General features: G+C 39.6%; 1 protein-coding gene and 2 long non-coding RNA genes across 3 annotated transcripts in view; 2 read left to right on the forward strand and 1 right to left on the reverse strand.

Annotated features, from left to right (window-relative positions):
* Positions 1-1,431: 1,431 nt before the first annotated feature.
* LOC106957859 (uncharacterized) lies at positions 1,432-5,210 on the reverse strand. The gene is made up of 2 exons (XR_001427041.1): positions 3,007-5,210; positions 1,432-2,909 (listed from the first exon to the last, which is right to left on the reverse strand). It is a non-coding gene; the product is annotated as an uncharacterized LOC106957859 (long non-coding RNA).
* Positions 5,006-6,821, forward strand: LOC106957860 (uncharacterized). Its single transcript, XR_001427042.1, has 2 exons — positions 5,006-5,093; positions 5,208-6,821. It is a non-coding gene; the product is annotated as an uncharacterized LOC106957860 (long non-coding RNA).
* A 779-nt stretch (positions 6,822-7,600) lies between these two features.
* The window catches only part of en2a (engrailed homeobox 2a), a 10,457-nt gene continuing 5,675 nt past the window's right edge, over positions 7,601-12,382 (forward strand). The window contains exon 1 of the mRNA XM_015049383.1: positions 7,601-11,576. Coding sequence (XP_014904869.1) covers positions 11,090-11,576 — 487 coding nt within the window. The 5' untranslated portion in view covers positions 7,601-11,089. The remainder of the gene's footprint in view (positions 11,577-12,382) is intronic.

Below are 12,382 nucleotides of genomic sequence, written 5' to 3' on the forward strand. Positions count from 1 at the left end.
TCATCCAGATGGCCCCAGCTGAGGTGAGATCAATCTTTATTGATTGGAGAGGAAGGAGTTGCAATAAAGCAGCAACAAGATAGAAACATCCACCATGCAACGCATAAATGAACAAAAACGTACAAATGTGTAAAAAGAAAACGAAGAAAAAGAAGACGGAAGTTTACATGAATTGGACATTGCTTTTGGGCTTTGAATGATTGGTTTGAACTCCTCTACTTTTGGAGGAGCGCAACATACAACTTCAATGGTTGTAAAAGAAAACTATCAATTTATTGTGTTACACAGGTTTAAATATAACCTCGCACCCCTGCTAATATTTAGTTGAATGTTCTATAACAAGTTATTGCAAAACTAAACAGCTGAAATTCTTGGACATTTGACCTCTTGATTTCATGCTATATCCAAAGCCAGTTTTGATATATTGCTAGCAATTATGATTCACAATTCCCTCTTGTGGTCACAGAAAGCTTAACAGAACCGCAGAATAACCCTACCACAACCGAGCTCGACACGTGAAAATATTTTTTCTTAGTGGCCAAATAGTCCAATCATTATGTCATTCAATTAAAAACACAAGCTTCTCCAGAAACTATTTGACTTATTCGTGTGGACAGCTGCTCTTAGTTGACCTTAGAGGTGTCTATATTGCAACAGGTGGTTATTCTTTGGCTTGCTTCTTCTCAGTCAGTGGTAATGTTAAACTCCCATTATTGTAATCCCTGACAGTGGTGTTCCATCATCTTTATCTGCTTTCAGGGTCCTGGGTTACACCCGACCAATTTCATTTCCTGTGACAGTGAGGCTTCGACTCCGATGGTTGAACCTTGGACACAGCTGGGTGTTTTGGCAGGACGATGATGATTCCAAATACAATTGTAATAATAATTAATACACAACATATATATTGCTCATTTTTACTAAGTAGCTTTGATTAAGGAATTATTGAAATCTATAAATATTACTTAGCAGCTTTCCCATGTGAAACTACCAGTGTTTCATGACTAAAAAAATATATAAAACTGTTTAAAATAAAGAAAAACAAAGTGACACAAATAAAAGCAAATACATAGGGATATTTAAAAGGTTCTTAATGAAAACAATGTGTAAATAAGAATCTCTTCAGTTGCTGTTTTTATGATAAAATGACGGTGTACACATTTCATAATATAAAAAATTATCAGCAGATCCAATGTTTCTCCTCCACACAAAGTCATTTAAATTGCTCAGAGTTTAACAGATATTAACACAAGTAGTTGTAATATTTGTTCTGTTTTCTCGTAATTATCATATTGTTTTATTGTTGTTTTATTTTTGTGCAGCACTTCGACCAGCTGCTATGTCGTATTTTAAGTGTTTTAGAAATAAAGTGGCATGGTGTGGTGATACATTAAAAAGTGAAGTTTTTTTTTTTTTTTTTTTTTTTTTTTTTCCCCAGCTTAATTTTTTTTTTTCTCTCCCTTGTGTCACATCTAGTTTGGGGTAAAGTAAAAACTAAGTATCCAGAACGTGTGTACTAAACTCCGTAGGCATACTTTCATATTTATATAAAACATGTTTTATCTAAACATATATAAAAGATGTGGAAAACAACTCAACTCTTACAACTCACACATTATTAAGTGTGCATTCTAAGTCACTTCAAGTAAGTTTTAAAAAGTAAGTTAATTTAAAAAATGCTTTAAATCAGCTTTAGTCATATTTGTGACCTTTTCTTGAAAACCTTCCACTCTACAATTTTTCTTTTAACCCACCGTGCTTTTGAGAACTTCTCAAAATACATCTAAAGATGTTTTTGCAATAAAGCACAAACTACATATAAGGAAGTTTTTCCTCCAAATAAAGTGAAGAAATTGTCTTTCCTGTTACCACCAGATGACAGTATTTTTCCTCTCAGCCAGTCTGGACAAGACATATGTGGACCCCTAGTGGAGGGACAAGGAACTGAAATGTCTTAAAAAGCTTTCTCAAACCAGCAGTTCTTCAACATTTTTTTTTTTTTTGATAATGCAAGTGTTCTTTGTCTTTATAAATCATAAAATGAGTGCTCTTCTGTAATCTGAGAAAATAAGCTCTAAAGTGTTAAAATTGCATGTCCGAGTGAAGAAAGCACATTGATAACTTAAAAGATTTATATATAATTTCCTTAAAGTCTGATGGACATACATTTTTGCATTTGAAAAAGATGCATTATTAAGTGGCAGCAGGAATATTATTGTTGGAATATTTAACTGGCGCTGCAGCGAGCAAGCCGAGTTACATGCATGATGGAAAAGGTCAATGAAATAGATTGAGAGTGGAGAAAATCCTTGCACACTCTTATTTCTCCACCAAAAGGTCTTCGGCAGCATTAATGTGCTGCTCCCTCTGATAGATAATGAAAGATTGCGTGTATGTATAAGTGATGGAGGGAGAGAGGGGAGGAAAGTGAGGAAGGGGGCCGTTTAGGTCTACTGAGTCTTCATTACACCAGAGCAGAGTCCACTCCTGTCCTTTGCCCTCGCTCATTGCCTGTGCCGGCCAGGAATAATGAATTACAGTTGATGCCATGGGAGAGAGGGAGGAGGGTGAATGACTGGACTCCATTTTAGATCAAATTACGTCTCGGATCCCATTCAAATGGCAGTCTCAGGCTACTCTTTGGCTTCTCTGTGTACCTCTGTCTGCAGGGTAAATGATACGTTCACACCTCTTTTCCATTAAAGCATGTTTAGAGGCCATTATTCCCACTTTTCCTGCTTTGCTCCATGGTAAATTATCCAAAAATAAACAAACAAAAAAAAACACTGATACAGCATCAACTTTAAAAGGATAAACAGCCATCGTCGTGATCATCACGGTGGAGTGGAGGATTTATCAATTCAGTCAGCAAGCTCAGCCACCTCCATGTTGCTTTCCTCCTCTTCCTTCTGCAGGACAATAATAAAAATGACAGCGTAAAACTGTAGTGATGCCACATTATGCATGCCATCCAAGCAAATTCTTGCCAGTGTAAATTAAACACACCTAGAGCACCTCACAGCACACAGATCGGACTCTGCGATATCAGCCAGGCCAATGACGTTGAAAATTAATGGGATAAATCAAGATCCATTCCACTATCTGTCTCGAAGTCGACCAATTTTAGGAACTCAACGATAGAAAGGCTGAAAGTAGAACACGGGTCGACAAGCTCAAAATTTACTTGAGAGGAAATCAGAAAGCAAAGAACAAAAGAGATACAAGTTGTTTTTTTATTGGAATTTAACGTGCTAGACCAACACAAAGTAGAGGACAATTGCAAAAAGAAATTAAAAGGATGCATGATTTTTGATTTTTTCTTTTTTTTTTTTTTGGTTTTCAAATATCTTGAGAAGTGTTACATCCATACATTTATGTTAAGTTCCCAACACCTTGTCGAACTGCTTTTCCTGTAACTACAGCTGCTGTTATTTTTTAGGATATCTTTTAGACACTGGAATTGTTGCCCAAATAGCTCAAGCTCAGTCAATCTAGACAGAGAAGCATTTGATAACAACAATATCTGAGCCTTACATATTCGAAATCAAATTTTAGTCAGGACTTTGACTGGACCATTCTAACTCTTGAACATGCTTTGGTCTGGCTACATGTTTATTCTGCAGTCTTTTGCAGCCTCTGGCAGGATTGATTTCTTCCAGTATTTTTGGACTGACTGCAAAAGAAAAGCATCCCCACATTATAATGCTGCCACTACTGTGTTTAGTCATGATGACAGTGTTCTGGGTATTTTAGACCAGGACTAAAGTTTCGTACGTTGGCAGAAAAAAAAAAAAAAGTTTTGGATCCGAGTGCCTGTCTAATGAACCTCCAAGGTCGTAAGGGACCAGCAGTAGGTATACTGACATGAACTCAATGACAGGCGGACTCCGTTTGATAAGGTGGATTTTTAGGACAAGCTGTTTTTAGGATTTTATTTGTGGGGAACGAGAATATAGGGGTTGGACATAAATTCACACCACACTACAGATTTCTATTTAAATATTTTCTGTCATTTCCATTCCTTGCATTAGTACCTTATGTTGGTTATCCCAAAATGAGTCCCAGTAAAATACATATTTAGCATTAGTTATAAGTCAGAACTGAGCACATTCTAAATATTTGTAAATCTTACACAATAAGTCTATGTGCTGTCATTTTGAATAATGTAAATCAATGGACACTTAATGACCTAGTTAAAGCTTGCAGCTTCACCCACAAAGGTCAGTGTTTGCCATGTACTGATTAGTCTCTGTGTGTGTGGGCAGACGTGCTTTGCGCCTCTCAGCTGAGAAACGTTCAGAGTTGGCATGGCTGAAAGTTAGTGCTGCGGTGCTGACGAGCCCGTGCTCCCGATAAGTGACAAATTCACAACATATCCGCGATGTGGGGGGTAAAAACAACTCAGGTGCGGCAGCGTGGGAGGGAAGGGGAGAAAGGAACTTGGGCGCACATGGCACTTTCGGGGGAGTCCGGCACTATTTTGGCGAGTTTGACTGCAAAGGGCGCGGTGCCACACAGGGAGAGGGGTCGGGTAACCGCTCCTGGCTGACCTCCTTTATCTATAATTAAAGCTGGGAGCTGAGCGCAAGGACATAGCTTAAATTGTTTTCTCACCTTTAAAAAAAAAATAATAATAATAATAAAAAATCTAGATAAAGCAATGCTTTTTAAAGTTTACATAAATGTTTTCCAACTTCAGGTACACTTTTAAAACTCACTTACGGGGTCTCATTTTTGTGCTTTTTTTTGCAGGCTCGTGTTTGAGCGATTTTTAGAACAGGAGTCATCAAGCTGCGCGACAAACGTTGACTCTGTTTTGTATTGCGTGCACCCGTCAGGAGAAAGTCGAACAGGCTCTCTGTCAACTTTACGCGAATTTCCAGTTATTGCATTTTTCCTTGTGTAGAGGCTGGTTAAACTCTCAGAGCAAGAAATCTGTGTTTACTCTGCAGCAAGTGCTTTCCACCTGTCCATCTCCCACTTGTTCCTCCCTCCCTGGCATGTCAAAAATCCAAAACATCCCAGATTTGGCCCGCACAAGAGAGTGGAAGATCCACAACTTTTGAGGGATGAACGCAAACTACAGCGCACAGGTGCTGCTGCTTTGATGATTTTTGACATTGCACGCTCTTTTCTTCAAACTTTTTCTTTTTTTATCTCTCTTTTAAATAATTGTCGACAAGTTAACTCTTTTTGTTCCTCTCCAGCTAACTCTGGAACAATCGCATGGCGGCTTGTTTGTTCTGGATAGAATGGGAATGTAAAGCCTGGAAACGTACAGGAATAGCCACTGCGGACAGAGCATTCGTTGGTGTCAGGAGTAAAACCTCCGCACTGTGAGAACTGCAGACCTGTAGTTCAACGGGACAAGCCAGGGGCCTGGCACTAGTTAAGCATCGCAGACATGTAGCTGCTCTTTGAATATGAATATGCATTATACTAATGGAGAGGATAAAAAAAAAAGTGCGTCCATGTACATAAAAACAAACGTTTAACGGCATTATTATCTTATTTTAACATCAAAACATTCATGAAATACTTCTTTGTTGTTTAGAAAGTTGCATGTGGGTTAAAAGACGGGAGATTTTAATGTACATTTGACTTATAAAAATAAAACAAGACAGATCATTATTTGGGGGGAATAAATGCGGGACAATTTATTTACTTATGCATTAATTCACTGCAAGCAGTCTTTATTTGTGTACAGACTTTATTTACTTACATATTTATACTTTTCATTTAGGTGCAATTTATTCATGAAATCCACTTTGATTCTTATGGGTTCTGTATAATTTCATTCGTGCAAATTTTATTTATGACTCTCTCTCTCTCTCTCTATTTATATATATATATTATCTATATATATATATATAAAGTCACAGTTTTATATACAAACTAGCGGCTGACGCTAGTTTGTAAAACTGTGACTTTAGTTTGTGACACGCTTTCTTTCCAAAACGATGAAGGAGAGGAGTGGAACCCTTCAATAACTTGATCACTCACAAAATAAACACCTACACTTAAAAAAAGCAATTATTGACCTTCAGACGGGGATTGTTGCCCACATTCGTGCAGCATTCAGGACTTCGCTGATGGGAACTCAGCTGCATTCAATTAGCCTTCATCTAATTTAGCTGAGGCCCTAATTGCGCTCAGGGTGGTAGTTGTTTGCGCTAAGCCCCGTTTGAGGCTTCTGTTGAGAGAAGTAGGAGAAGAAGTAAAAGAAGAAGAAGAAGAAAGAACAATCTCAATTCAAATGAGACTTATCTACGCCACAACGATCAGACGGATTAAGACTTATTAAAACCTATAAAGGGCTAAAAGCAGAAGATTCCACAGATACAAAGTCCACAGCGTGGCGACTCCAGAGGATTTCTCTGCAATCACAATGAAATTACGAAGAAAAAAAATACAAACAAATTATATAGACATCATGTAGCTGCAGTGCAATGTGCGAGGAATAAATAAAAGGGGAAATGATTCGTGTGAAGGCAAATATTTAGTCAAAAAAGGGTCATCATAATTTAGGCAATTTGGAGAACCCATGCAATAAGATTCAATTATTAATTGCTGAATAGAACTCCAAACATCTGGATTGCTTTACGATGTTTAACTTCAGTTTCAGATCGTATTTGTTTTGTCTTATTTTCACATTTTAACAGGTGTAAATCTCAGCTTAAAAATCTTAGTCAGTTACCGACTGACTTTTGTTTCTGTTTCCACTCCTACATCCTGCCTTTTAACCCACTCTTAGCTTCTAATATTTTCTATGTCGGCTGCCATGCTCTTGGGCGACCCAGGATAAGAAAAGAAAAAAAGAAGGAAAATAAAATAAAAAAAAACAGGGGGCAGCCGGCTTCCAGACCTTAAAAAAAGTGAAAAAAGGGAGGGAAAAAAAATCATACAGGATCATCAAATAGAACAGACGTGCTTTCAGGTTTTTGAAAGGACACAGGAAGCTGGAGGATTTGGTGCGACCCCTGCGATGGTGACATAGCCGATATCTTAGGGGACCCCCATTCATCTGGAGGCAAGGATGATGACCGGGAAGAAGGAGGGATGGGTGGATGGGGGGGTGGGGGAGGACGGGGACGGTGGGGCCGCATCTGCAGAAGGTCCCACCGCCCTCTGATCAGTGAGCTGGCACACATCACGGCGTCCATTCACAAATCCTCCTCCTGCGCGTCACCTTTTGTAGTACTCCATAGTACTGACGTATACGACAATCCTACCAGGAGAGATACGGGGGAGGCGGGGGGGGAGGACGGGGTGGGGGGTGTGTGTGGAATGAAATAGGTTATAGGAACTCAAGGACAGGGCACATGCGCACAACGCGCGCGATTGATTTATAGGCGTAGGGAGGGGTGATGTGTCTACGTGCGCGTGCGTGCACGAGTCAGGAAGAGGGAGGGGGAGTGGAGCTATATGTGGATGTTGCCATATACATTGACTGCATGCAGGGATATATAAGTTTAAGCTTTGTTGCTTTGTCTTCACAAAATTAGAAAAATAATCTATGAAAAACAGGTAAAATACGTGCGCACATTATATATATATATACGCACACATTCCAACTTATTGTTCTTATTTTTGTACAAGAAAATACAGGAACAGTGCAAATAGAGGTTGTATTTGTTAGTGTGGACTTCTGGAATGGAAACAAGCAAAGCATTTCAGTGTATGATTAGTAAATACTATGTTTATTTAAAAAAATAAAAATAAACATTTTTTTTTAAATGCATGGGTTTGCTCCATGCGCAGCTACCAAGAAATTTAAGCGGCTGCAGGGCCTGCAAGGACGTGTTGTTTGCGTTCAACATGTGAAATCGTTGCAGACATCGAGGCCTATGACTGGTTTCCATGAACTAGGTTTCCTCTGCACAACAGCAACAGCTGCATGGCTCTTTGTTAAAAGCGTTAACAGTCAAAACAACAAGAAAACCAGTTTTAAACAAAAACCTTTGCCCAAACTGCACATGTTTTAACTATTTATTGCACATTTATGTGGAATGCAAAAGATAGAAGCCTTACTGCACTTTTTGAGAGCAAAAAGGCAACCGGTATGATGAAAACAGAGTTGGCGTACATTTATTTATTTGCAGGGTGGTTTTGCATGAAACAGCAAAAATCCTAATTCAAAGTACCTAACAAAACCAAACAGCTGTAAGGAAACACCTCAGCCAAATAAGAAAATGCTACCACATATTTACCAGTTTATAGCTTAAAAGGCGGTAAAGTGAAATAAGGGTTTCATTTGCGATCCCTTAACCATACAGGAAAGTGGCTGGTTAAGGGATTGACTCAAGTTGCAAAAATCTTGCATCTCGAGTAAAAAATAAAAAAAGCTTATAATTTCATAAACTGGTGAAATAGTAATTTTTGCTGCATACCATTAAACGCGGGCATCTTAACAAAACAAAAAAAAAAACATGATATCGCAGTTAATTTTCACTTTTCCTATAACAAAGCGGACAGTAGTGACCACGATGGATGCTTGCCTGCCAAAAATGAATATATAAAAGAATGATTGCATCAAAGTGACTATTTTTACCTGTTTTTCGGGAACAAAAATCTTGTAAAATTTCCCGAGCTTTACTATCTGTCCTAGACTCGTCTCTTTTTTTAATAAACAATATTTTTTATAATGTTTTTCGGTCTTTTTCAGGGATAATACGACTTTTAGGGGGGCTTGGTCGAATAATATGTAATATATTGTAATGCACAAAAGGCCTCCCCATTCTAATTCAGAGGCTGCAATGGTGTCATTTCCTCCAGACGCCCCTGGTTTTTTGCTGGGGAGGTTAGAGGCCAAGCCCAGGCGGTAGCGGCCTGTCTGTGGAACCATTGTCTGCTGCTTATTTAGCGCTCAACATTAATCTGCGCTTCCCCTCACAAGTGAGAAACAATCGCAGCGTGAGAGTGGCCTGTCTAATTACACCTTTCACTCTCAACTTGCCACTGTTTGGACTAGACGCACAGAAGCGGTGGGTCTTGGTCAGGTAATCAAAATCCAAATGTTTAGGCTCGGAAATAAGATATGCATTTTTAACTTCACAATGAAGCTATTGCTCTAATATTCTTTAAAAAACTAAATACTGGACACGTATAAGTTAGGGATTTGACCAGAATAAGCTAAAAAAAAATACAATTGCAAAAAACAATACCTGTACTCTTTATAAACAAAGCAGCAATCAAAAAGGCGAAAGCATAAAATGCGGGGTTTTTTCTGCAAAGCTAGCCAAATGTAACGAGAGTAGTTTCATATGCCAAAATTTCAAATAGAAACAGCTAATATTAGAAAAAAAAACCATTCAAGCAATAATAAAACAATGCTATAAGATCACATCCATCAAAGTAAGCACAAAACATGTCAAGCGCAAGGTAGCATTTTAGAAAATATACACGTTCCCCAAATCAAATTTGCAAACAAAAATAAAAGTGGAAAAGATGTGGAAAAACACAACGCACGCATTTTGATAGTAAAGAATCAACTCAGTCACTCTCACCGCCGCACTTTCGGCAGATTCCTCCTTATTGACGCAAACAGTCCCGGCTCCAAAATGCCAGATGAGCACCGTCCGCCCTCACTGATTGGGGGAGAAAAGCACAGAAAACTCGGCTTTGGAGGTGGTCAGCAAAGTTACTCAAAGTTTTGTCTTTGGCGCGACTCCGGATCCCGAGCGGCGCGCACAAAACAGTTTGTTTGCATCACTGATTTCTTTTAAAGGGATATGGACCCTGTTCTGGGGCGACCGCAGGCGTCACGGCAGGAGAAAGCAATCACATTTAAAATACTAAAAGCATATCAGTGTTGGCTCTTCTGGTCATCGTGCTGTAATTATCACGCTTTTTTAGTTGCATATTATGAGATGAAGTGACGCTATTTTGCAGGAAACAAACACACAAAGAAAAGTCGTTAAGTTCAATGATCTAGTAAATGTTAATATAAGTGATACGATGGTTTAGAAATCCAATATTGTTTTACTTCATCTCCAAATGTTGATTTTTACGCATAATCCACACCAGCTGACTTTATGTGAAGCGGTTTTGTTTAAACTATAAACATCTTAAATTTATCACAACTGTTACAAGTGGGCCTAAATTCAACAAACAGCACCTCACTTCTACGTGATACACCAGCATATGTTGCATTCCCCCCCCCTAAATAGGTCAGGTGCAGAATTAGTTTTGATTTAGGCAGATTTTCAACTGTTAATCAGCTGATGAGTATTTCTACTTTTCATCTACAAAAGTCACCATAATTAAACTTCGCATCATTCATGTATGTTCTGGGGCATATTAAACAAATGAAAATCTATTTTCCTTGTGTGTTATTGAGATTGTTAAACCCCGGGGATCCTCGTGGCTGAACATGTCAACCCTACCGTTGTTTCTGTTTTTCTACTCACAATGCACATTTTCTCAAAGTTCTGAAAAAATAAAGTACAACATGTCATGAAATACTGGGTGTATCTGTGTGCATGCACCGGATTCAAATTAGGCTTTCCTCCTCGTACATGTTCAGGGCTCTTCCCCTTTTACTAGGGCGAGGAGGGGGGCGTTTGTAGACTGCTCCGTAGTCTGTGTCATGTGGCCCAGTTTCTGCCGTTCTATTGGTCAGAGGCACGTGTCTGGGAGGAGGGTGGGAGAACGTCACTCGGGGGGCTCGCATTGAAAATAAGAACAAAACTCCAGAGTGAGAGTATTAGAGCATCAGTTTAGGAGCCTCTTTATTTACCCTTAGTTTAGTTTAGGTGTAGGCATTCCCGAGGACGCACAAATCGGATGGTGGTATAAATTTGGATGGTGCGCAAATGGCAAGCGCTTTAGCTCTAAGATATCACTTGTAACCCGATTTTAAGGGAATATATGAGACAAATTATGCTTTTCTCAAAGGACACTACGGCAAGGCTTTGCGTGGTGTCCAAGGCACTCACTGGTATCTGAGTTGTTTTATTTATTTATTTTACCCGTGCAGTTTTTTTGGGGGGGTGGGGGTAATTTCCCTCAAAGTTCTTCGCAAAATTTCTTGCTGCGGAGGGAGCGACAAAGGGGTTAAAGAGCATAAAGTGGGGGAAAGTGAATCAGTATGGAAGAAAATGATCACGGCAACAGAGATGCGGTGGAGCGACAGGAGTCCGCGGATGAATCCAATAGAGCCATCCTCCCCCTGCTACAGGCGCCGGGGAACCTGCAAATCCCGCACCGGGTCACCAATTTTTTCATCGACAACATCCTCCGGCCGGACTTCGGACGCAAGAAGGACGTGGGCGCTCACCGCGATGAGAGCAGCCCAGCGTCGCGGGAGAGCCGCGGCAGCCCCGCCGCCCCTCAGACTGAGCCGGTGGGCAGCACTGTGCCAGCGGAGGGGACCTCCACTCCACACACAGTCACCGGGCCCAAGAAGCCCGCGAAAGCCGCAGAGGAGTCCCTGAAACCGAGCGGGGAGAGCGGAGACCAGTGCCTAAGCTCAGACTCAGACAGTTCCCAAGCCAGTTCCAACCCATCCATGTCGCAGCCCATGTTGTGGCCAGCCTGGGTCTACTGCACCAGATACTCGGACAGGCCTTCTTCAGGTTGGTCACATACTGTTTTACTACATCCCCGTATATTTTCTGTAACCTGAAATACCCCATAACACTGACCCAGGATGGCTTGACCGAGTTTTAGCTGCAGTAGGGAGAACGATCGCTGTGTAGCGCACAAAGCGAAAGAAATAAAAAAAAAAAATACTTTTCTAAATACAAAAAAATGTATTTGAACCTCAACCTGCATTCAGAAATAGAATTTACGCAAAAACGTGGCATCGGGTCCTAACAAACTTCAATAATTTATCTCATTATTATTAAACCTAAAATTGAATTCTCGAACGAGGAGAGTAGGCCTTTTGAGAAAATGAAAACAAAAGAGGATAAATATTTAGTGTCGGCGAGCAGAATTTTGACATTTTCTTTTTACTTTTAGCTCTCGACAAAAATATTATTAGTGACACATTTTTAAAACTTTACGCATAGATTGTTTCCCATTATAGTAATGAAAATTCGAGACTCTTGGAGTATTTTTTTTTCTTTTTCTTTTTGCAAGTAAACACAGGCGCGCCGAGCCTCTTCCAGGCGAGGGAAAGCCTTAAAACTAACAATTGATACACTTGTAGAGTCTGGGTTTGCTTTCTAAAAGTTATATTTGGGGTAATAGCAACGTGATTTAATAACTATCGCTGCTCAAGGTGCAGCAGTCAACTTTTTGGTATATTTATAAACTAACTAATTAACTCCCTGTGATTTATCGTCTCACTGAGAAGTAGATAGGTCTTTAAAGATTTTTTTTTTTTTTTTTTTTTGGGGGCATTTAAAAAGGGGGGGAAAACTTGTTTTCCGGCATT

This window comes from Poecilia latipinna, unplaced genomic scaffold, assembly GCF_001443285.1.
Source record: "Poecilia latipinna isolate Pla-1442-1.1 unplaced genomic scaffold, P_latipinna-1.0 Scaffold944, whole genome shotgun sequence".
In the NCBI taxonomy this organism is placed as follows: domain Eukaryota; kingdom Metazoa; phylum Chordata; class Actinopteri; order Cyprinodontiformes; family Poeciliidae; genus Poecilia; species Poecilia latipinna.